The 26,611-nt window shown below is 37.8% G+C and overlaps 3 protein-coding genes across 3 annotated transcripts; 1 reads left to right on the top strand and 2 right to left on the bottom strand.

Moving 5' to 3' along the window:
• Positions 1–1,550: 1,550 nt before the first annotated feature.
• Positions 1,551–10,510, bottom strand: LOC120005571. Its single transcript, XM_038855276.1, has 9 exons — positions 7,434–10,510; positions 7,246–7,350; positions 6,944–7,096; positions 5,772–5,935; positions 5,442–5,589; positions 2,865–2,987; positions 2,687–2,774; positions 2,043–2,478; positions 1,551–1,945 (listed from the first exon to the last, which is right to left on the bottom strand). The coding sequence occupies exons 1-8, from the start codon at positions 9,894–9,896 to the stop codon at positions 2,312–2,314; spliced, it is 3,411 nt and encodes a 1,136-aa protein (XP_038711204.1). The 5' UTR covers positions 9,897–10,510; the 3' UTR covers positions 1,551–1,945; positions 2,043–2,311.
• A 5,620-nt stretch (positions 10,511–16,130) lies between these two features.
• LOC120004864 (zinc finger protein CONSTANS-LIKE 5-like) lies at positions 16,131–17,618 on the top strand. The gene is made up of 2 exons (XM_038854191.1): positions 16,131–16,983; positions 17,087–17,618. Exons 1-2 carry the CDS (start codon positions 16,246–16,248, stop codon positions 17,447–17,449), a joined length of 1,101 nt encoding a protein of 366 aa, XP_038710119.1. The 5' UTR covers positions 16,131–16,245; the 3' UTR covers positions 17,450–17,618.
• Positions 17,619–19,251: 1,633 nt separating this feature from the next.
• Positions 19,252–21,219, bottom strand: LOC120006543 (PTI1-like tyrosine-protein kinase At3g15890). The gene is made up of 4 exons (XM_038856601.1): positions 21,094–21,219; positions 20,838–20,994; positions 20,482–20,744; positions 19,252–20,086 (listed from the first exon to the last, which is right to left on the bottom strand). The coding sequence occupies exons 1-4, from the start codon at positions 21,138–21,140 to the stop codon at positions 19,372–19,374; spliced, it is 1,182 nt and encodes a 393-aa protein (XP_038712529.1). The 5' UTR covers positions 21,141–21,219; the 3' UTR covers positions 19,252–19,371.
• Between the last annotated feature and the right edge of the window lie 5,392 nt (positions 21,220–26,611).

Below are 26,611 nucleotides of genomic sequence, written 5' to 3'. Positions count from 1 at the left end.
GAATTAAACCAATAATTGTACCATCTCCGCTTCTAGACCCAACTCATCGCTGCCTGAGCAGGCGTCCAGGCATTGCCGCTACCCAAAAAATGTTCTCCCCGTAAAGTCCATTAGAGTGCTTCAAATCACAATTGAAACGCCTTCTATTAGCGTAGCTTTGTGCGAAACTAGCTAATTTTTTATCCCACACCAACGGTGGCATTCCCAGCGCGGCGCGAGCAGCGTTGTGAGGTCCCAAGAATTGGTTCACAAAGGGTAATAATGTAATCTGATGCTCCTGTTGCAACATTTGTGCCTGAAAGGAACAGTAGAAGAAAGAAGTATGTTATAGTTTTTGTCTTTAAATAAAATAGAAAATTACTTTTATGGTAAGAATCGAACATTAGACACACATATGTTTAACAGTCGATTGCCAACCAAACCAACTCTTTTTCGTTACAAACGTTATAGCTTGTTATGCTATAATCGCACAAGTTCATTTACTTGGACACACCTATATAAACTCCTCCATCCTAGTGACAACAAAATTCTCCACACAATCTCTAATTCTAACAACACCCAATCAGAAAGCACCACGTAAATGCTATGCCTTTATTTAACAATATCAAGAGGAGTTGATTTTTTTATATAAATAATATGAAAAGTAGTTGGTGTACTATCGTACAGCTTTGCAAAGTTGGAATTAATAGGTCTGCACTTTGGAAAGTACTAGATTGAACGATTGCACCACGTAATTGTTGGCTCTCTTTGCGTTGGACAGGAGATGTGCATGTTCTCGTTCGCGGGAGCATGAATGTTTGATCTTAGACTGCGATGATATGTGTTGCGAGCGTGTTAGGACTTGTTATTAGTATAAAGATGTTTTTGATATGAGAATTTGCATACCAATCTGACCTGTCATCAAACGAACTGTGTGCAATTCGAAAATGCAAAACTATTGATTCAAGGATTGCCTTCCTGAATCCTGACTCACCATTGCCTGGAATGGCTAGACAAGCAAAACCCAACATCAGTTGTGTACATAAGTTTTGGGAGTGTAATACAACCCCCACCACAAGAGCTAGCAACACTCGCAAAAACACTTGAGACAACTGGTTGTCCATTTCTTTGGTCATTCAGAGGAAATCCGGACGAGAAAGTTACCGAAAGGGTAGCTCTGTTAAGAATTTTGAAATTTCCAGGTGGTAGCTCTGTTAAGAATTTTGAAACTTTGGTTGAAGTATTCAGCAGGATTAGCACTTCTTGAAGTCTTTGTAATTGTTAAATTAAGCCACGCCACAAATCTGTATTTTTGGTCTGACTAATCTCCTTAACAACGATGCAATTACTGCCCAACCAAATCCACAGTTTCAATTAAATAACAGCCTTTTAATTGTTGTACAAATCATCAAACAAACCAAACCTGCATATAATTCAATAGATGCATAAAGAACCCCATCCCAATATCTTCTACATTATTCCGGATAAATGTCAGCAAAAATTAATGCGACCAGAAAAAATAAAAAAACTTTTAAGTTAAAATCCGGGTCATTCTTCTACTTCATAAAATCTTGCAATGTAAAATGTTCATAAAATCTTGCAAGGCATTCAGGAATTTGAAATCATTCCTGTGTGATTCAATGCCTCTACTGTCATATATATCTCAAAGCAGCCAAAAAGATAATACAAGGTCCTTGCTTGCATAATTATCATATACACTTTGCATCTTGAAGAGCATAATCATCAAGTTTGTGGTATAAAGATGGAAGGAAAATGAATCAACAAAATAAAATATAAAGAATAATTTGGTTCCAAGTTCCACCAGAAATTCTATAGCATCATAGGACAAGTTGAATACACCAAAATAACACAACCCTATATACAGATCCCCCCCCAAAAAGACTGTCTGGCCTCTGATAATAATCAGCCATGACAGAGTTTCGTCAACATCAAAAACAGCAAGCTCCTGCAACCAGTTAAAATCTCCATTTCGATTAAATGAAGAAAAAAAAATCAGCAAATGGAGTACTAATGGCACAGAGTAACAAAACAAGAGAACTCACATTTTGATTACTCATCCATAGCCCTCGGTATATTCTGTAGCTTCAAGGTATATCTTAGTAGAATGCATTGAGCTACATTCAATAAAGAACAATGGCATCTCATGGCTTGAGGAGATAAAGCCAAGGCATAGTGTAAATTATTAGCCTTATTCTTCAAAACTAGCAATTGATTATAAACTGCTATATATCCTATGCTTCCTCTTATTTTTTCTCACATTTACCAAGGAAGATGCCAGCAAGGGTGAAACACCTGCTGCTGTGAACTAAAATCATTTCACATTGATTGCAGCAGCCATGTTCCTCAATTTTTGAGAAATTTCTGAAAATGATGGCCTCTCAGCTGGATCAGAGGCCCAACAACTTTCCATCAACGACTTCCATTCTGGATCACACCACGATGGAATTTGCGGACGTAATGTGTTATTCACAATTCCTCCTGCATATAAGGAAGGATACAAATACGTGGAGAAATTAACGTCATAATGAGCCCGGGTAAAAGGAATATTATCCACATTTATTTACCGTTTTCCCCTTTTAGACTCAATTAAGTATAATGGAATGCCTCCACTCATATAAAAATGGAAAGCGCATTTCACATCACAAATCAACACAATAGACAGTCTGCGAAATGTATTGTTTCTTACCAATTATGGAAGCACAATGCATATCAGCATAAGGTTCTTCTCCAGTGAGCAATTCCCACATAACAATCCCAAATGAGTAAACATCAATCTACAGCAATATAAACAATATAAGATGGTATCGTACGGGGAAATGTGAGAGAAAAACTTAGGGTGAACATTTGGAGTAAGAGCGTGTTACCTTCTCTGAAACCATGTGACTTTTTCCGCTCAGTAACTCAGGTGCCATCCAAGGTAAAGTTCCACGAACACCCCCGGACACTAAAGTGTGTTGTTTCACCTTCGATAAGCCCAAATCACCAATCTAAGAAAATGTGCAAAACTAGGTGAGTTGGCAAATCCATGCCCTTCACGAAGATGCTGTCATCAGTCATCATAACTCATAAGGCTGAACTTCAAATGTCACAAAAATCATTAGAAGAAAGAATATTGGCAGGATGGATCATAAGCCAAAATTCTTAAGAAGACACAATGAGACAACTGAGGTATGAACAGTTATGCTACCATTAACTCTTATTCAAAACACCAAAAAAAGGTCATCTGCTAACATTGTTGATTTTGAGAAAAGGAAATAAAGTTATAAAGGAAATACAAAATTCTTAAATACAAACAAAGCAAAAACGAAAAATATATATGGTCAAACACCTTTGTCAAATGGAAACCCAGAGGGGTACATGTCCCCCAGATTCGTTTAGCATAAAATCTTACAAAATAGCAGGATTTTCATTTCACAACAGAAAACAGAATAAAATTGAAAAACATAACTTCATTTAAAAGCATCAAATTCAACTTCAGTTACAGACAAGAAGTCTGTCTCGCTCTGCATATTTGCAGCCACTCCCCACCATCCCCTTTCAATCACCTGGTATACTTAACTCTGCGTAAAGCCTTTCAAAAAAGAACCTGCCCAAACCCTTTCTCCCAGTCATATGCAAAATAATCAGACTTATTCTCCTACTCTTTAATTACACTACAAGCATATTATGCAAATTGTGAGAGAGGAATGATGCATTCCCCCTTGTTTTGAGTCGTTACAGATCTTGAGATGAAAGACAATGATAATAAAATAATCCCAATGGCCATAATGTTTATGTCTTGGCAAAGAATATGGTTGTGGAGTCGGATGAAATAATCCTACTGGCCATAATGTTTATGTAAATGTATTGGCAAAGAATATGGTTGTGGCATTGAATCCCTTCCCATCCACCATCTAAATCTTCTTTTGAGTCTGAAACTTAAGTAGAAAAATTGTGGGGCCCTACCTGTGGGGAAAATGAAATCTTGTGGTCAGTACATTTGGAAAACGCAAGGCAAGAATGGAAGGATAAGTTCCTCTATCGACTTCATTGTGACGGGAAATGGGGAACTCGTAGAACTTCTAGCAAGATCTTTCATGTGGTCCAGGTCTTCTAAATATGCAATTTCTGATTCTTTCAAGTGGCAAGGAGTAGTTAGATGGATAATTTCAACAATTTATTTGACATTCAACTTAAGACATAATTTGAATGTAGGGACTTCTGAAGTCATAAATTACAAAAGTGTTTCTTTAGACAAATTACATGGAGGGTCGGGGGTGGCAGGCAGAAAGGATTTTCCTTCAAAAGCCAATATGAAAGCAAGAGTGCTTACAGAATTAGCCTCTTCACTTGCAAAGACTTAAAGAACTTTAACAATTGAAAAGCTCCAATGAAAAAGGAAAAAGTATGTCACAGAAAAAAAGATTTGGTATATCCCATTATCCTTCATCACAAATTGGTGAGGAGTGGGATTTAGCTTTAACATAACTAGTCGGGAGCCCGCGCAATGCGAATTGCTAACAAAAATACAAATTTTAAGTTGTAACAAATACCATATATAGGATTTCTTTTTTCAATAAATATATGTTATAGGAATATAATCATAATCAAGTTAGTATTACCATGTATAAAAAATTCTTACTGGCTACCGGCACTTTGCTCGACGTATAAGCTTTAAACGTTTCAGCTTTTAAATATTGTATATAGATGGGCATATTTAGATGGTGCGTTAGAGTAGATGGAGTTAAATCCTTCAGCATTCAATCCAGTATAAATGGAATGGAAAAGCATTGGTTTGATGATAAAGAGGGCAAGGACTAACAAAATATTTTTTGTAGAAGAATCCTTCATATGAATATAAAGAATAGACTTTTATAGTTTAGCATAGTTGCTTGAATTAAATGAAGTTTGTATGTTTCTTTTTTCCAGAAGGCACATTTCGTAGTTAGACGTAATAAATTCCTCAATCTTGTAAGTGTTTGTAATTAGGTAGGTGCTTTTGTTCAATAGATTTTGTTATCTTCAAAAAGGAAACTTATAACTGTGCAACTATTCTAGTAATGGTACATGTTTCAAGTCCTGGTTTCATTGTACTCCTGCCCTGAATGAAAACCTTTACTTCGATGTACTAGACTTTAATCTCACGTCGATAGTCCCTTAGTTCTCTAAAGTGTTGGCACCCCCCTTGGCGCTCTTCTCTTTTAATAAATTTATTTTTTTATCAGATTTTTTTTTTAATGAAATCGTAACAAGAACAAATTGCTAAGTTGCTTTTGTATAATTGAATCAAGCAATGCAACCACATGCTCTCTTAAAAAGTCCAGTAACTAGACAAACAAACTGCGGATCAAAATGCACTTAAGAAATTTCATGACCAAAAACTTATGTAACATATGATAAGGAGACAAAATATAAATGCAAAGTCAGATATGATCCCCAACTACATTTACAGCTAAGCATACCTTGCACACAGGGCGCTGTGGATCTCTCATATTAACCAACAGGTTCTCACATTTCAAATCAAAATGCACTATATTCTTTCCGTGAAGATACTCCATCCCAAATGCAGCGTCCATAGCAATGATAAGTCTCTTGCGGCGATCAATAGTTCTGTAGAGTAAAATTAAGTTGTGAACCAGAGCTTTTAAAACTGCTTTCTTTTCTATTCCTCATTAACCGGATACTCAAAGAATGCTCCCCATGTTCTTGATCAGAGAGGCAAACATTTAAAACAATCTAATCTAGAAAGGTCCAAGAAGCAATCAATTATTACACGCCATGAACTTCATTACCTGTCCTTTTTCTTCAGAAACTGTTTCAGAGATCCGTTGACCATAAATTCCGTCACTGTTGCTAAAGACCCATCTGGGCCATCCCGAACGATACCATAGAAAGAAACAACATTTGGGTGATGTAATGAACTCAATATCAAAGCCTCCTTCCAGAAATCTGCTATCTACAATGAAAAATTTACGGCTATTACAGTTACAGAAGGTATAATATCAATAACAACTTCTTGCAGATAACGTTAACAGAATCAAGTTGAAAGATTCCATATTGAAAGGACCTGATATAATATACCTATGGCCCTATCAAGTGAACATCAAATCTGTAAACATAGTATCATACACAGGTACTTACAACAAAACGGGATGCAATGAAATCATAAAGCAAGTGCAATAGTGTCATCTAAGAGATTCCACCATGAGAAACCACACAATAAAAATCTAAAAAATATAAACTCGCAGTAAGTTTGTATACTTCTAAGAGCTTACAACGCTAAGGGGGCTGAGATAAAAAAAAAAAATTGTCTCAATTGTCATTGTTTGACACATAATTAAAAAAAAAAACATATACAAAAAACATTATAAGCTAGGCAGCACCGACACGCGAAAATGTCGTCGGCAGAATACATATCGGACGCGGCAGAAGAACAATTTCCGTTGTATGGGATTTATCTGTCATCTCCAACAAAACCCAATAGCCATATGTTATCTCCAAAAAACCCAATTGCCATGTCATCTCCAGTAGAACAATTTCAATCGACTCATAAATATAAGACAACTTTATAGACAATTTGATTCTACTTAAAGTAAACTCCTTTAAAGACAGCAATTTAGGACACAAACTTTTAGAGCTTGAGCTTGGGCTTGAGCCTGCCTAAGGCCCAATACAACTAATAACTTGAAGTGGATTGGATTTGACCCACACCAATATTTGACTTCTTTTGAAGGTATTTTTGCGATTAATATAAAAAAAAACATTTTTTTTATTTGCCGAGTCCCCCACATCCGCATCTTGGATTTGCGAATAGTTGTGTCCCAGCACCCGCATCCCGTGTCACAGTATCCGAGTCGGTGCTGCCTAGATTATAAGTGATTATATGACCTGAAACCATATAGATTTTTCTCCACCACAAGGCAAGATGATATGATTGGTAAAAAATTGGAAAAGTAGACAGTACCAGCCGTTCTCTTTCTGAAGGTCGTCCAGCAAAGCAGCTGGCTTTTATTCTCTTTATTGCCACATCAGAACCCTTCCACTTCCCGTAGTAAACAGCTCCATATGTTCCAGAACCTAGTTCTCGTATCTCCTCCAGATCATCAGTTCTTATTGTCTGTAAAAACAGAATGACAGTGTCTAAGACCAAAAAAATGAAAGAACCACAGAAATGAAGAACTAAGATGATAAATAAAAGTGGCCACGGCACTTATATATATACAAGATAAGCATATAATTTATGTGGATAGGACAAGAAACTGGAACCTGTAGGCCCCTAGCAATAGCTTCTTCCTCGGCCTTTGTTGGCTCAATTTTGCAAGTCTTTGGGTTGTCAACATCAGAATCCAACTCCGCCTCAGCATAGGAATTCTATAAAACAAACACGTCATTAAAAAGTAGACTAAGTTAATATAAAATACTCACCCATAAAAAAATTCAAAATTTTTCCATACCACTGTTTCAGGTTCATTTACATGTGCTTCTTTTGTCACTGGAACAAGCTTTATCGAATCAGCATTTTCCTTAACTTTAGCTTTCACCTCCTCAGCATCTTCCAATGCTGCTTTCTTTACAGAAGCAATTAACTCAGGCAAGAAACTCATGCGGTCAACTGACAGCTTTGAATCTTCTGGAGCGGCAGACAGGTCTTTTTCAAGAAGTTTTGCAACATCACTATCTTCAGCAGGTCCTACAAAATTTAAATCTCTTGATTCATGCGATATCTCCCCATGTTGGTTATCAGCAATAGTTGGAAAACATCCGCTTGGCACAACCACGTTTTCAGCCTTTTCAGTATTGTTAGCTTCTCTCTCTTTTTCAGTAAAACTGATAATATTCTTCTGTCTTGGGCTATAACCAGAAAAAGTTGGAGAGACCACTTTATCATGAACTGAAGTGGAAGATGAGTCCTGTACCTGTACTGGATCTCTAGGGTTTGGAAAGCTTAGTATCTCAGGGGTGGAACGGATAGGGTCGGGATGAAGTGAGCTATGGTTTTCCAGTTGATGAGGTTTCTGGCGTACTCTAAGAGATTGTCTATAAGAATATTCTGGGCCAGCCGTCCCATCAAACATTATTTTCTGAGAGGAATCAACCCAAAGATGTTGATTATCTGCTCCAGTAACAAATCCTGGATTACCCTCCGCTGAACCCCTAAAAACGACTGGACTAATGGAACCATTCAGTGGCGGGGTTGCACTAGAGACTTCATAGGAGGGAACACCATGCACTGGGTTCTGAACATTTCTCCATGAAGTTTGCATGTGCATATGTCCATGTGAGACCGGGTAAACAGCATCTGTTCCAGAAGCATAGGGGAAATTTCCATGTTGGACCCCACGTTCTTCAGGGGGATGAATATGCAGGTGTGGGGCAGCATGCACAACCTGATCATGAAACACTTCACTTCCTATTTGAGACCCAGCTCGATGATAAATATAACTAGACGAGACATGATGACCTTCCCCTAAATTAGTATGGCCAATAGGAAAATTCATAGAAGGACCATCCATAATGTAGTGCTCATTTAATCTTCCAGCTCCAGAGATACGTGTTCTTGCTTCCTCAACTCGAGAATTCAATTGATGCTGCGTAATCCATCCTCTTTCATGACCATGTACATCATTATAAATTGATCGAGGATCATTTTGATCTTTAGGAAAAATTCCAGGTTGTAGCTTTGGCTCCACATTCAACATGAAAGTTTCCATATTGGCAGGGCACTCAACACAAGTGGTGCCAGCCTGAGGATGTCCATTTGCAATGTTGGGCTGCTCTAGATGCAGTTGATTTCTTGGGAAAGTCACACAGCAGTGCTCACAGAAACTGTTTCCTTCAGAAATATTGGCATCATGAAGTAAATTTCCTGGAAAACCACCCTTATCATTAGACATTGCTCCAGCCGGCATCCATGCTACATTATCAGAAAATTGGGGCTGGTGCTCATAAGTAGCATGATGATTGACTTGCTGCCTGGCATACTCTTCAGGCATTCTGTCCATACATTTATCAGGTAATTCCCCAAATGGCATACGGTAACGGGCCGAGGATGGAGAAGATGGAAACTCCCACAATGGTCTTGGATCATGGTGATGCCTAGGCGAATAGCATGCAGGACTCCATTGATCTTCCATTTCATTATACCTAACAGGTTGCTGGTGCTGTCCGGATCCCAAATGAGGAATGGTAAGGTGCGAATTATAATGTGGCGGTGGCATCTCCAAACCCCTCTGACCGTGAAGGCTAGCCTCAAGACTCATTGGATTAAAGTACCGCTCAGCCAAATAGATATCGTCTACTAGTCTAGGCACAGGGGACTCAGGTTGCTGCTGCCTCCTAAATTCATTACCATCATTCAAATTATTTAGTGCATCCACATACCGCCTCTCACTTTCCTGATCATCCCCATCAACATAATGCAATGAGCCATCTAGGTCAGGATGTGAAAAGAGGAAAATCCTGAGTCTAGTAAATCCATCACCAGAACCCAACTTTTCGTATTCCTCCATCATATTAGTAACATCATCGTCATTGACAACTGAGACCAGAGCATCAAGATCCTCATCAGGTTGTTGATACTTCAAAAAAGCTGCCTCTTCATAAAGTTCCCTCATTCTGCTCATCAACTCCTGATAACTGATATCCCTAGGGACACTCACAATCCTTGTCTCCCCACCAACATAACGCAATTTCCCATCTTGGGGACGAGGCATTATACGACCTAAAAAGCTACATAAGAACTTTACACGCGGAGTATCATCATTTGAACCCGGTGTCGAACCAGTTGCAGACCTAGAACCAAAAGTGGGGGACGTAGAAGGTGTATCCATCAAGTACACAGTTTGAAGGCCTTGCTGATTATGGATTGACGTAACACTACCAGACTGGTTCAAGCAAGCAATTCTTTTATTACACATGGGAGAATCAATGACACCATATGCCTCCCAAGCTTTTGAAAATCACATCAAACCCCAATACAATCCACTCCACCATTAAACTTTGCGGAACAAATAACAATACTCATCCAATAACTTATCAAAATCCCCGACAATACGAATCATTGCCAAAAAAAATTCCACACCAGCAACAAGAAACTCCAATCCTCAATCTATATTGTTAGAATTAAAACCAGAATCCGCAATGATCCAATAGAAAGAACAACAAGAATACCTCAAATGACGCTACGAAAGAAAACAGCAGACCCAAAATCGGGAATCTTCAGTCGTTAGGGTTGTTCTCTATATTCCCAATTTCGGTCCGAAAGGGGTCGATCTAGATTCTAGAAGAGCAGTACGTCAATAGAAGAAAAGATGATTCGATGAATGGAGAAGAAGGAGCGGCGTAGACGAAAAAGAACGAAAAGGCATTTGGTTATTTGATGCGGTGTCTACTTGCCAGAATGCCAGGTAGTGTCCCACGTGGCACTACCTGCTTCTGTGCTCTCCTCCTTCCCTGATCCCTCTCCTCCGGCATATTCTATTTTATTATCTCCTCTTCTCGTGGATATGCTCCTCCTCTTCCTTCACGCTCCTCCACTGCGCGTCCCGTCAATTCTAAATCTAGGCTTGTCTTTTTCGAGGTTTGATGTCAAAACATTCTGTAGTCTGGATTGAATTTGTCAGATCCTGATTAAATTAAAATTAAACATAAGTTATATGTTAAAAATTCATATCAAAAAAAATATTTTTGTCCGGTTTAAACCGGATTCGTATCCAAACATAAAAAATCTTATTCGATTTACTTGTTCAAACCTTAATCCGGATTAAGTTATTATCCAGTGTACTTGTTCAAATTTAAATTAATACTTGTTTAATCAATTAAATATGTCAAAAATTCAATTGGAATTAACATCCGGAAATGTACATATTTCATAAATACATGATACTATCCAATCAAAAACCGACTTGGAACCAAACTTTTGCAACCTCTAGTTTCAATTAGCGTTTGAGGTTAAGACACTCCAGGCGCGTCCACTCATCCATGGGACTGAAGTCTCATGACATTCACGTGGGCCAGCGGCACGTTCAACCGATGATAAGATGGCAGGTGGCCCGAGAGACTATTGATATCTTGGCCTTTTTGTCCTCTTTTGACTTTGACAATTAATTGGGCTAAAGTAAAGATAACTCGTTAAGGATTATTGATTAAGAACTGGTAACTAAGATGAAGCCCACATTTACAAAAACAAGCCCAATCCAGCGAATTCCAGCAACTTGGGCTCTTCATTACTTGAAGCCCATAATAACATTAAATACTCGAGATGGCCATCGATAGAAAGGTCAGTGTTTTTTGTTTGGATAATGCTTGATACCCCCAAAAAGTGATCTCAAAAGTCCCCCATTTAATGTGGAGTATTGGATGTGAAGTGGGCCCTACATGTGTGTTTTTAATTAATGGTTATTTTAATGCCACATAGATTTGGGGGACTTTTGGGGTTAAATTTTGGGGTCTCTAGTATTGTCCTTTTTGTTTTTTGTGTATATATATCTCCATGCTTGACAAATGATAATTTTGTTTGTACTACAAGTTTTGGAGTATTAATTCTCGCAACTAAAAAAGACAAACAAACAATAACAGGGGATTGAAGTCTGAAGAGATGAATTCTGATAATATTTTTATTAATTGTTGTACAACTTAACTTGCATGTACATGAGACATACTTTCTTTTATACAAGACATGTAACAAACTTTGAACGATGACAACTATACCATGTTAACAGATGACACTAAAGGAGATAGAGTTGGCTTTCCTAGATCACATTTGTTACTATATTGAATCCCTTTGTGGATGTACCGTGTGTGTATCATCATTGTTGATTTTGACGATCTTATCACTTAGTTGAGAGAGACTTGAGTGTGCTAATCCTTGTATCAACCCAAGAGAGTATTGAATAAATGTTATCCATAGATGAATCACTTTATTGATATGGAGCTATCCCTTGACATGATTGAATCTCACTTGAACCATATCTTTTACCAAGTTTGTTTGAACGGACCGTATGACCTCTTTATTTCTCTTAATCACCTTGTTACTCCTCTTATCTTCACACATTAGATGTAGAATAGCACAATTTGTCATGGCAGCTCGACCTTGTTGGCCATTACCCTTCCGCAAATTATGGCGAGGCTCGAGACATAGTTTGGGTAGAAAATATTTGAGGGTGGCCTTGGACATCGGTTTGGTGAAAATGTCTGCTACTTGGTCAATGGTCGGAACGTACTTAGTAATTAGTTGGCCAAGTGCTACTTGCTCACGTACAAATTAAGTGATAGTCCAGCTCAATGTGCTTCTTTCGTGCATGGAAAACTGGGTTGATACTCATGTAAAATGCACTCAAATTGTCACAGTGTGAGACTGGTGTAGAAAACACATGAACAACAAATCTTTCATGAGGAAAGTAAGTCAAGTGAGTTCTCCAGTAGCGTGTGTCATGGCTCTATATTCAGCTTTTGTACTTGATCAAGCAATAATTTTCTGTTTTTTTTTTTTGCACACCAAGAGATGAGGTTGTTGCCAAGAAATGTGCAATACCCAGTTGTTGAACGTCGTGTTTTTGGACATCCTACCTAGTCTGCATAAGAGAAAGCACAAAGATCAAGTGTAGCATTGGATGTAAAATGTAAGCCAAAATGCATCATGCCCTTTACATAGTGTAGAATTCGACGTGCCATTTTGAGATGTACTTTCGTTGGTGCATGTATAAATTGATAGATATAGTTAACACTATATGAAATGTCAGGACTAGTAAGTGTTAATATTGTAATGCACCTACAATGCTACGGAAAAAGGAAGGGTCAACGATGTCCATGTTGGTGAGTTCTGCAGTAGTGTGTAATGGCTCTATATTCAACTTTCGTACTTGATCGAGCAACAATTTTCATTTCTTTTTTTGCACACCAGGAGATAAGGTTGTTGCCAAGAAATGTGCAGTACCTAGTTGTTGAACGTCATGTTTTTGGACATCCTGCCCAGTCTGCATCAGATAAAACACAAGTGTAGTATTGGATGTAAAATGTAAGCCAAAATGTATCGTGCCCTTTACATAGCTTAGAATTCGACGCGCCATTTTGAGATGTACTTCCATTGGTGCATGCATAAATTGAGAGACGTAGTTAACACTATATGAAATGTCAAGACTAGTAAGTGTTAATATTGTAATGCACCTACAATGCTACAGAAAAAGGAAGGGTCAGCAATGTCCATGTTGGTAAGGACATCTTTGGTTTTGGCCTCAATTGGGGTATTCATTGGTTTGCACTCACTCATACGAGTTTTCCCCAAAATAGTTAGAGCATAATGAGTTTGAGAAAGATGTAACCCGTATATCGTTTGAGTGACCTCAACCCCTAGGAAGTGGTAAAGTGGACCAAGATCCTTCATGACAAATTCTTTGCTAAGAATGTGGATGAATCCATCAACAAGCTGAACATTGGAACTTGTAAGAGAAGTAGGATCAGGATATCATTGCCAGAGTCAAAAATAAAATAGTGAAGGATCGGCCAAGCTACAATGAAAGCCAAATTTACATAAAAAGGTGCTAAAACGATCAAACCAGGCCCTTGGCGTTTGTTTGAGTTCGTAGATTGCCTTTTGAAGTTTGCAGACATGTTGAGGGTGTTGAGGATCCTTCATTCCAAGAGGTTGGTCCATGTAAATATCCTCAGTGATATAGCCATGTAAGAATGCATTTTTTAACATCCGACTGCCGAATTGGCCAATTTCGAACAAGTGCAATAGTAATCACCGTTTGAATGGTCCTCGGTTTAATGACTGGTGAAATGTTTATGTGTAGTCAACACCATCAACTTGATGAAATCCTTTGGTAACTAGACGAGTCTTGAGTCTGTCTTGTGGACCATCAGCCTTTAGTTTGGCCTTAAAGACCCATTTCAAACCAATCACATGTATATTGGGTGTGCATGGGATTAATGTCCAGATACCATTATCGTTTAGTGCACGCAGTTTCCTCAGACATAGCTTGGCGCCAACCATCATGAGATAGTACATAGCGAATAGAGGTTGGTTCCCTTTGGGATAATGAGAGTTGTCATGCTCAAAGCATATTTGGGATTTGGTTTGACTATGTTATCATTGAGTGGTTGGGTTGGGTTGTGTTGATGGTGTTGTCAATGGACCTTCGAATAGCTGCAAAATAGAGGAGGTAGTATTAGTGGCTTCAACAGTTGATAATGGATTAGTTATTAGAGACATAAGTGGAGGACACTCCTGGACATGTAGTGTCGGCAAAGATATTGCATGTGGGCTTGAGCTTATGGATTCTGGAGGAGTGGGTGATTGAGCCGAGGGTATTGGACTGAGTAACTGGGCCACTAAGGCCACTATTCTGTTACGAATCCAACAAAATAAGGATAACTTCAATAATTGGTTTGGATTATTTGAGCATTTTTCTGGGTTCCCTGTTTTGTTGTGCCTTTCTTAATTTCTTGCACCCCATCTGGTTAATTCAGGAAGTGGCCAATGAAAATACGGGTTAGTGAAAAAAAGAAGGGAAAAAAAAACCCAGAACAGTAACAATAAAGTATGGTTGAATGGGCATCACAGTAGATGGAAGTGTGTTTGTGTGGGTGGACTAACTCAAAAGCACGGTTATTGTCCTTAATTGCCGAAAGATTGTCTGTCTAAGTCTTCAATGATTTGACTGACGTTGCACTACACAGAAGAAGACGAATGTGTTCCTTTCCAAGTGCCGTCCTCTCCTCCTTCGTGTCTTAGCCCTTATGATTTGCCCACTTTTTATTTTGTTAGTGTGCATGTAGCTTAGGGGAAAATTCATGCTTTAATCTTATAATTCTTTCTCAAAAATTTATTGTTTTAATATAGATTTTATTGTTTTTTATAGCACAATATATCATTCATTGTTTTAATTCCGAATCCATTATTTTTGAAATTCCATTGTAATAAAATAATAGAATTCAGATCCACCCGATAAAACTCATCGACAATGAATCTTGTTTGAAAGAGTCTTATGCGTTGATTCTGAATATGTAATTTTTTAAAAAATCTAATATATATTTTGAGAGTTAAAACATTTTAAAATTTCGTTTAACAAATTTTTACTCCCATGAACTATAATTATATGTACTGCCTAACATTACAGTAAATATATTGTTGAATATTCAATATTATATTTGTTAAAAAAAATTTGGCTACATTAACCCTTGCAACGTAATCCTCTGGGCTTTTGACACTTAATGGACAGATCACCAATGCATATTTGGTTTTAGAAACAATAAATTATCCCAAAAAAAAAAAAACAATTGTCAAGAGCCGAACAAAAGTGGAGTGGAGTTTATCCCAAACATTATTATCTGTTTTTACATTAGACATCACATGATAGCTTTTCAATTATTTTAAAGTTTGTCGGAAATGTTTCTGGATAAAAGACTTTGATTGGGAGTTCCCAAATCAATAGGATTGGCCGACCCACGGTCTGCCACATCTGATCTGGCACTCTCACAGTGCGGTTCTAGATTTCTGGGTCCGCAATCTCCTCTCATTTTATAATTCAAGGGCAATATTGTCCAATCATTTTTATTATATATAGCTATATTCTCACGCGCTTGATGACGTCGGGCCAAAACTAACCACCGCGATAGGGAGAGATCGAACTAACCACCGTGACGGAGCGTTGGCCTTTTTTTAACCCAATATTGTTGGACATATATGTATGTAAAAAGGCTGATAGCCACCAGTAAGCTACAATCAATGTCTTACACCTGTCCGCTAAGTCCGTGGGCCTGTGTAATCTTCATGCCCAGGCCGCGGGTCTGTCAGGCTCTTCTGGGCCATGAGCCTGTGTAAAGCATGGTCTGGAACGATGCGGATTCTGGCTGATACATGGTAAAAAGCCTTTTTGGGTACATGGAAGAGCAACCAAATTAAAATGGCTAAATTCAACTGAGATGAGAATTCCAATGAACTCCCTATCGTGGGACCGATGTCGGCACAGACCAATGACAACTAGTCAACTACTTCTCCTCAAAAACATTAAAATGTCAAAAATTAACCAAAAGCTAGTTGTCCATTCTGAACCCGTTTTGTGTGGCCAACGATCGTCCACGTATTCCTCTCCTACTCGTCAGCATCCAGATTTCCTTTCTCCTTCTCCATAAAAAAAGAAAATCAATATATCTTCTAAATCTTGAACCCAAACTCCCTACTCTTACTTACTCACAAGCTTCTCTTCTCCCCCGCACGAAGAATCCATACATAGCCTCTCATTAGAGTCTGGAGAGCCCGAACTAATGGGAATTGAAATCAAAGGGTTTTCCGTCGGGTGGAGCGTGGCGGCGAAGCGGTGCGATTATTGCAAAACAGCAGCTGCTGCTGCGTTTTGCGGATCCCACTCAGCTTTCCTGTGTCTGAACTGCGACACCAAGATTCACGGAGTGAACAAGCTGTCGTCGCGACACGAGCGCGTGTGGATGTGCCAGGTGTGCGAGCAAGAGCCTGCGGCTGTCACGTGCAAGGCAGACGCGGCCGCTCTGTGCGTCACTTGCGACGCTGACATACACTCCGCGAATACACTCGCGCGACGCCATGAGCGGGTCCCAGTGGAGCCGTTCTTCGACTCCGACGAGTCTATTGTGAAGTCATCCTCGCCGTTAAATTTTCTAGTTCCCCACGAAACTTATTTTATTGGTGCCACGTGTCAGAAAGACGACCCTGAAGAGACTTCCTGGCTTCTGCCAAATCAGAACCTGCCGTCAAAACTCGGCAGGGAAAATCATGACGTTAAGCCGTCAACGGACCTGTTCTTCTCGGGAATGGATCCGGATCCTTTTTTGGATTTCGAATACCCGAATTCCATGGATGCCAGGTTCCGCCAACAACATCACAGTGCAGGTACCGATAGCATGGTACCAGTACAGACCAAAGAAGCTCCCATTCCGGTAATGAACAACGAGAATTGTTTCGCCATCGATTTATGTAGATCGAATGTCTCTCCGTTCAACTACACAACTCATACACTCAGTCAAAGTGTAATTACTTCAATTCCTTGAAATTAACTCATCATTGCGACTGAAAATTAGTTGAAAAGAAATGCTAATTAATAATAAATTGAAATTGATTTTAAATTTTCAGGTTTCATCGTCGTCACTGGACGTTGGAGTGGTTCCAGACGGCAATTCCATGTCCGAAATATCATACAGTTTTAGCGGAAGCATGACAAACGGGGTTGACCCCAGCATAACAGTCTCGACGGCGACCCAATTGTGCGGAATCGATCGGGAAGCGAGGGTTTTGAGGTACAGAGAGAAGAGGAAGAAGAGGAAGTTTGAGAAAACTATTCGCTACGCTTCACGCAAAGCCTACGCTGAGAGCAGACCGAGAATAAGAGGCCGGTTCGCCAAACGAATCGAAGTCAATAACGACCGCCTCTATGGTTCTCAAGCCTCTGTACCGTTCATGTCCGATACTCAATACGGCATCGTTCCATCCTTTTGATGACGTGACGTGAGGCTCTGCATTGTTGTGATCCATTCCTGTACTCTCAGAACTATTACTATTATTTTGCAAGTAGAATAATCGTTTATGTATATATTAATGGGTTTTCAGCCGTTGACTTTCAAAGTTCATGTTGATCTTATATGTCAAAAAGCCGCTGATTACTCCATGCAGTTAGTCACAGTGGTAAGTTGTCCATGATAAAAAAAAAGAAAAAGTTGTCCATGATAAAACTACGTCACGAAAAACAACGAGAGTTATGTGTTCAAATTTTCGCTCACAAGACACCCGAGTCATTGGTTAGAGTGATAAAAATGATGTGTATCACTATAATGATCAAGTACGAATCCCCCTCTCCTGTTTTTTGATTGGATGACTTGAAGGATATTATTGTAACTTTATAATATTGATTGTCTGAAGACGCCAGAACTCCTTCCTTGATTTGAGAATTCAACAAAAAAAAATGTTGGGAGGGGTTGGATTCGCACATGCTACTTGCAAAAGGCAAGAAGTTGGCATTAGTTGGGTTTCTGGGGAACTCTCTTTTATTGACGAGACTCTCGTGTCTACCACAGCGAGGCTTCGGTGAAGTAGTACCATCTTGCCTACTTTTCCAAGCATGAAAGCATATATGACAATGAATTTCTTTGGTTTTTCCACATAAAGAAGAACATGCACATTAGGGAGTATTTATAGACAACTAATGCCCTTTTAAATGGACCAAACCCTTCTTTCCGATTTTGCACAGAAAAACGTTGTACCAGTTTGGATTCTGGTTCTCATGCTTCTCTCTTGGCCACTTAAATATTTGACAATACAAGAGATACATTATAGACCAGCAATAAACCTTGTTTCTTTTGGGAGTCACATTTTTAATTACATAGGATATTTAAACGTCCACAAATATGTTAAAAAGAAAAATGTTTGAGATCCCAATTTATGCTATCCATTTTACTCTCAATTCATACGGAGTGTAGGATGTTAAGCGAGCTTTACGTGTGTATATAAAATTCAACAGTAATAGGGATCCCAAAAATTAGTATCTCAATTGTTTCAAAAAAATGATCTCAAATTTTTGATGTCTCAAATACGTGTTGTGAATTTAACGACAAAACTAGAATATTGAAAATATGCGGAAACAAAAGAGAGAAACAAGACACAAGATTAAAGGGATTTTACACAACTTGCCTATGTCCTCGGGCGAAGAGCAACGAAAGATTCCACTAACATGAAGAAGATTTACAAAAGAGATGAGCTCTTGAACTCAAAAACTAACCAAAATCTCTCTCTCGGACTATCACACTCTCAAACCCCTCTCTTTGGTTCTAGATGGCATTCTTCCAGTGTTTGTGTTTGCAACTCAACACAACTATCACCCAACACCTACAAATAAAATCTATTTATAAGGAATTGTCCCATAACTCAAATTGAGACTCCTGTCCAAACAGCATGGGTCCTGTCCAGACAGGTCTTTAGCCATCCTCGAGCAGCTAGACCAAGAAGCATACTCCGCCTCCAATGTGCACACCTACTGTCAACACAATGACTTTTTATGTAACAATAAATATATTGTCTTTTTAATTAACGAGTGCCCTAAGGATATGTCATTTATCCAATGTCCTAAGGACACTGAATAGCATTTCTCATAATTAATTAATTATATGCTAAAGTTGTTTATAAACATTGAGTTAATCTAGTCCTTAGCAACTTGGGCTTTTGATGTTGTTGTCCAAGTCTATTATAGCAGACTTCAGTATATAATATCTCTTCATTTTGAAGTATTACTAGTAAAACACCAAAACATGAAATCCATTACTTGATTATATCAAAAGCAGGTATAATAATTGTATAGAAGAAACAAATAATTTAAGGAAATCTCTCATCACTCCATATTGACAATCAATGAGTGCAAATCAAAGCTGTCACACATGTTTCACCATTTTCTTGTCTCCATAGCGATTGTAAGGATCCTGCATTTTTTGCACCTCAAGCGCGCTGAAAATACCGTATTCACTCTCATCAGGAACACCAGTATAATCATCTACATAATCGTCGTCATCGTCGTCGTCGGTGGCTTGGTCAAGCGCCAGAAGTTCTTCCTTGTACTTAACACTTCTAATCCTCAAATTCATTTCTTTGCCTCTTGGATCATACCCTTTAAGCATATTGACAACTTCCTTCATGTTCGGTCGCTTCTCAGGCTCGCTTTGCACGCATAAGGCTGCAACATTGACGCCTTGCTTCAATTGATCTTCATTGAAATTCCCTCGAAGTTTAGGATCAACAAGTTCCTTGAATCTGCCTTCTGCGATCAAGGGCTCCGCCCATTCGGTTATAGTCCTCTTAACACCACCAGGTAGCTTGTCTATTGGCTTTCTTCCAGTTAGAATCTCTAACAGCAGAATCCCAAAACTGTAAACATCGCAACTCCCAGAAACCTTCCCCCACATAGCATATTCCGGCGCTAAGTAACCCAACGTTCCCTTGACGCGAGTAGTCATGTGGCTTACACCTTCGGGGATCAACTTAGCGAATCCAAAATCTGCTACCAGTGGCTCAAAATCTGAATCCAGAAGCACATTGCTTGCCTTTATGTCCCTATGAATGATGTGGGGTGCCACCTCATGATGCAAGTACCTAACATTGTTAGAAAGATTGACATTACATTACAATCTATATAAGGCCAGATAGCGTGCAGACGAGATTCAACATATAAATGGATACTCATCAGAACCAAAATATTTAAGCCTCAAGGTTTTCGACGTGTCAAAACTAAAAATCTTACATCGGTATGGTATAATCCGGCCGAATGTTTTAGTGGTTTATAAGTAAAACCCATCTACTCTTATTGAAAATGCATTTTTGAGCCTAAGAATCGTGACGGTTCATGAATAACAAATCCATGCGGGTCTGTGACCCAAACGGACAATTCTTTTTCATTTCAAACACCAACTACTTTAACTACTTAGTATCTACTTAACCCGATAGGAGTTCTAATCACGACAAGTATTACAAGAAGTAGTGAAACTTACAAAATTCCTTCTGCGGAGCCAATTGCAACTTTCATTCTCTTCTTCCAATCCAATCGAACCTCGCCGGCGAATTGACCGTGGAGATGAGACAGCAAGCTAAGATTAGGCATGTAATCATACACAATCAACCTCTGATCACTCCCAACACAATACCCTCTAAGCCCCAAAAGATTCTTGTGCCTGACTCTACCAAGAACTTCAACTTCCAAAGCAAATTCCATCTCTGCCTTTGAGTTCATAGCTTTCAATTTCTTCACTGCTATCTGGATTAATTCATTTCACAAATTCAAACCCCCCAAAAAAATTGAATTTAGACTTTAAGAACGGAATATAAAAAGGGGTTATTGTATAATTACCTGAAGACCATCACTAGTTTTCCCCCAATAGACACTCCCAAACCCACCTTCACCAAGCTTGTTATCCTCACTGAAACCATTAGTAGCTGTTTGTAGTTCTTTGTATGTAAATATTCTCCAAGAATTGTTGCCAGCGAGTGCAGAAATTGAGTTCACCCTACACAAAACATAAATTAGGGTCAAATGTAATTGAATCAAAAGTAATTAACTATGTTAATCACATAATTAATAAAGGGTTTAGGTTTAGTTTACTAACCTTTCATCCGGGTTTTCTGAACAACAGCAACTCATGGCTGATCCCATAGTTTTTTTGCACTAATGGGATGACTCAAAATTGATGATTTTGAGCTTGGACAATGGAGTTTGATGTTTCAATTTAAACATGAACAACAACGTGGATTGTGACATTTTCAATCCTTTTGTTTTTGTTTTTTGTTTCTAGCCGACCTTGGCCGGCTTGTATGTATTTTTTGTTGACCAAAATGAATACAACCAAGAAGAATATGTTAAAATAAAATTTTCATTTATAGATAAGGAAAAAATGATGTGCAAGGTACGTAGTAATTGTCTTATGGATGGAAAATAAATAAGTTTGTGAAGATCATGAAATGAAGTCTACACACTTTGAAACTCATGGAATTGTCCGTCATGGAAAACAAACTAGTTAATATCATTCTTTAATAGGGTTGAACCGAGCTTAAGCTTGGTTGAGCTGAGCCGGATTATTTTGACGTATCCAAGCTCAACTGGCCGCTTCTTTAATAGGGTTGAACCGAGCTTAAGTTTGGTAGAGTCTAATAAAGTTATAATAAAGTTAAGTTCGGGTTCGGCTCATTTTAATGTCAAAACCTAGCTCGACTTGTTAAAAGCTTGTGTTATGTCAAAATTTGAAAAATCAAATAATTTATCTAATATTTTGAAATAATATATATTGCAAAAAATAAAAATATTCAAAAAGGCAAAGTTCAACTTTCAAATACTTATATACGAAAAAAAATATATTTATATTAATATCTTATAAATAAGTAGACTCTCAAGCCCGTGTATGAATGATAGGATTTTATTTTTTGATGAACGTGAATTATAAATAACTCATGGTATATAGGAGATCCATTCCACGTGTACCTGTACCGTATAAACCCCTTGAAAATCTAATTGACATCTATCTATAACAAGATAATATGTGAGAACCACTGGTAATTCAGATGACACTCATGTTTATAATATTTCATAGAGGTTTCGAGTTTAAACATCTCATTCCTTTTCCCTGTATTAAAAAAAGAAGAAGATAATATGCAATAATTAGTTAATTTCAATTTCTAGAAGAATAAGTCCAAAGTGTTTAGACTGCATAAGGTAGCATTTGGGTCCACAAAAAGAGTCCCTAAAGATTTGATTAATTCATGAATAATATGAATTTAAAGTGGTGATCATTGTTTAATTATGCCAATTAATCCTGTTTATGATGATACTTTGGTGCATAGTCAACTTATGTCATTTTCTTTGACTTCAACGAATGCATTGTTTTTTATGTCCACCAAACGAATCCTCCAAAATCTTTGTCTGTTTGCAATTGGCTTCGGTTTAATGAATGCATCCTAATTGAGTTTTGGGCCGCATTGGGCTTGCTAAACATGGGCTAAGCCTTTACCAAGACTTTGGGCTTTTATTTTCAAATTTTATGGTTTTGGATGTATCATCCTACATTTTTTATTCTCCATAATACCTTTTTTTTATATACGATGAAATCCATATCTCAGTGGCAACTGAGCCATATCCAAATCTCGTGTCACTAGTTCACTCTGACAACGGACCTGACTGGGCTCATCTACCATTTTTGTAGTAGCCCTATGAGAATATGCCTTGAGGGAGCACTTAGTGGGAGTAGAACTTGTGACCTCTAGATTTGGTAGAATTACACACCTTATCTGACATGTACCACATCGGCTAAGACAGGTGTGGCAGTGTAGTATATAAGTGGGATGGTCTTCCTTCTCTAATAGCCAAGGTTTTCAAAAGGGCACTGGACCTTGGTTACAACCGACCCATGGGCAGGTGGTCTGCCCATGCGTGGGTAGGAGAGTGTCCCTTACTTTAGATGGGTATTGGTTGGGCCTTAGTTGTTAGTGGAGGGGTACAAGAGTCATAACATTATCACGAAGCTACACCTCTTCTCCAAATGACGTTTATGAATTTTTGAGCACCTTATTTTATGTCAGTTTCTTTCATTCTTGTTCTCAATGAACATTATTAATTGTGTAATGAGGCAGCACTTGAATAGGTAATTGTGACTAAATATAATATTGAGATCACTACAAAACATAAATAATTAGGAGAAAATATTTAGTGATCCTAGTATACTATATGTCATATGTTGATATTGTAGTGTTCGCACGAGAACCAACGGGATGGTGGCAAGTGACAACCATGTATTATGCATATAAGAACAAGAAGGCTAAGTAAGCATGCATTAATGCATATAATTTTCAAGGTCATGATCATATTTTTGTTGAATTAGTTTACCTAAAAGAGGCTATGGTTTGCATGCTATTTACATCAAGAGGAATTCTCCTATCTATAAATAATAAGATGGAGTTAATTTGTAAGTACATGATTGGTGATGGTGATGGTGATGGTGATGGTGTAGTAGGACCATTCAATATTTTCTGGAATATTAGTGGGTTAAGCTTCATCATCATGACTTGAAATGTCTCAGTTTATGGACAAATGATCTCAACTTGACCAGTATGCCACTTCCAATACATCCATTATTAGCTATTCAAACCTCAAAAAGCGAAGGCTGTAGCCTGTAGGAGCCACATTTACACATCAACTATGTATATATGGTGCAAGTGTGTGTGCCATATATATATGTGTGCGCGCCCGCGCACTAAAACAATAATACATTAGACATGGACTATTTATGGCCAGATACGCTTCTAGATATGATATCTATGCTATGCGTATAACATGAATTGCAAATTTCACAACTTCACGAAAGAATAAGAAACAAAATTAAGAATTGAACCTCTGCCACCTTTGTTGGAATGCTGTGATTTAACCACAAATTAGGGGTGGCAAAACTATGTTAAATTGGGAGATCGAATTTGTTTGACCCGGATTAAATCAAGTTTGCACATAAGTGATATGTCGGAAATTCGAGTTCAAACACAAATTTTTTGTTCGAATTAAAACTAAGTTTGACCACACAAGGAATCCTTTCTAGAACCTAACTCGGATTTTGTTATTGTTTGAATTTAAACCAATCCGGGTTTGGTTAATTAAGCACGTCTGAAACATGTAAATATTTCGTAAACACGTAAAGTTATCCGACCGGTAAACAATTTTTTTTCCACACTTAACCTCAAACTAGTATTTCTTAGTTACAAGACTATCATGAATATTCGTCTTCAACCACTATAAACGACAAATTAATGGGAATTTTCAAAGGGTCTCAATTCATATATATGGCAAGTAGGACCAATTTAGATTGCCAAGGTAAGGCTAGTGAGAAGTCCACAAGTTGGTCAAGTGACAAGTGGTATTCAATTTAAGCAACATTTATATGTGTGTGTGTGTATATATATATATATATATGTTGAGCTATATATATATATATCTGTATATGTTCAAAGTTTATGTGGATTTTGCTTGCGTTTTGTTTTCCTTACAATAATTTATACCTATTGTGGGAGTTGCATTCTTTCTTTTTAAGCCCTATAAAGAACATAATAAGTCTATGAATTGTACCAATCAATCCAGATTCACTTATCTTGCTCAACTTAAGCAATACACATCTATCATCCTGTAAAACTGGCAATGATTGCTCTTCACCATGGCTTGTCCTATATTCAAAGATACCTGGGTAGAGCTACTATATGGTATTGTTTTTTTCTAAAGTGGGAACCGGCCGCATCCACTACGTATCTTTCGGATGGGCATTAGATAAATTTATTAGTTCGTCAATAACTCACAAACTATACGTGTCAGACAAACACATGAAAATTTTGGCTACGAACTCAATAAGAATCGGACATGTAATGGTGACAAAAATTGCACATTAACCAAGTACAAAAATCTAAAGTGGCTTACATACATATCATGTCCTAATTGATCAATATCTTGAGTTAATATTTAATTTAATCCGACCACCTCGATCATTCATAATTTTTAACATATAGCAATGGAATAACTTGTCACCCCAAAAGTAGCATTATGTGGGTTATTATAATTATTAATTTTTTTCTTCTTAAGCTTTATGTCATTTTCTGTATCTAATAACTAGCATTTCAGCTCTACTTGACAAAACATTATGATAATACTTTATGTATATTCAATAAGCACTACGCACAATACACTAAACCACCCAGGGGTGGTTGAGTTGGTTTCTTCCATCTTGGGGCTCAAATTTAACTCTCCACACTAACATCATGCGACTTATCCAGTAATTGAGAAGAGTGTGAAGCGATCCAAGTATTGGGGTTTAGTTGTGTAGAAATAACCCAAAACGTTCATGATCAATATGATAAGCAACTAACTAATGCAGAAAAGAGAGAAATCGAAAATTAAGATCAATCTCACACAAGAGACAAACGATTTTTACGTGGTCTGATCAATCTTGCCTATATCCACGAACGGAGATGATAAATTTTATTTATGAAGCACTCTCTCACGAACTCTCTCTGAATACAAGAAACTATTTGTCCCTAGGATAGCCTCTGAACTTTCGTGAATGGATCAATTTAGCCCTTGAACTTCATTTAGAATCAATTTAGTCCCTGAACTTTCAAGACTGCAATTCGTTACAATTTTTGTTTATTTAGCTGATGTGGCAGCAAATGTGAAAACCACATGTCATAGAACTAACGGAAAACATCTGTCACGTCAACAAAAATAGACGGAATATACACGTAGGGGCTAATGGTATACGAAAGTGGAAGTTCATGAGGCAAATTGATCATTTCATGAAAGTTCAGGAGTCATTTCATAACTTCTCCCTTTATATAACGACCAATGATCAAAGATTTCCCATACATTGATACATAGGGCTTGTTTGGGAATGCTGTGAGGTGCTGTGAGTTATAAAACTGTGGTGCTATGAGGTGAGTTGGAACGCAAAAAACTGTTTGGCGCATCACTTTTAAAACTGTGGTGCGGTGCGGTGTGGTGCTGTGAGGTGCGTTTGGCGTATCTAAATTACTATTATATTAGATGACTAAGAGCATCTGCATCAGTTTCTCTTAACAGATTCCCTAAAATACAGACAAAATGTCACTTTCCCCTATTTTACAGATTCCCTATCCAATCAACACTGCATCAGATTACCTATCATATTCTCTATTGCATTAAAATAATATTTATTTCTCTTTCCTTTATTTATTCTATTCATATAAACTACTTCTATTTAAAATAATAAATTAATTACATTTAAAACAATATATTAATTAAAATAATAAATTAATGTTATTAAAAATTAGAAAAAAAAATTGAGGAGAGAGAAAGAAGAGAGAGAAAAAGTGAGGAGAGAAAGAGGAGAGAGAAAGAAAGGAGTGAGGAGAGAGAAAGAAGAGAGAGAGAGAAAAAGTGAGGATAGAGAAAGGAGTCAAAATGTGAGGAGAGGAGAGAGAAAGAGATGAGAGAGAAAGAAGAGAGAGAAAGAAAGGAGTGAGGAGAGAGAGGAGGGAAAAAATGAGGAGAGAGGAGAGAGGAGAAAATAAAGTAGTAAAAAATATTATTTTATGTTTAGGGAAGTGAATAGTGGTTCTCTAGATGTA

Source organism: Tripterygium wilfordii, chromosome 9 (assembly GCF_013401445.1).
Source record: "Tripterygium wilfordii isolate XIE 37 chromosome 9, ASM1340144v1, whole genome shotgun sequence".
NCBI lineage: Eukaryota > Viridiplantae > Streptophyta > Magnoliopsida > Celastrales > Celastraceae > Tripterygium > Tripterygium wilfordii.
Note: the sequence above shows the minus strand (reverse complement) of the source record. Positions and strands in the feature narration are given on the sequence as shown.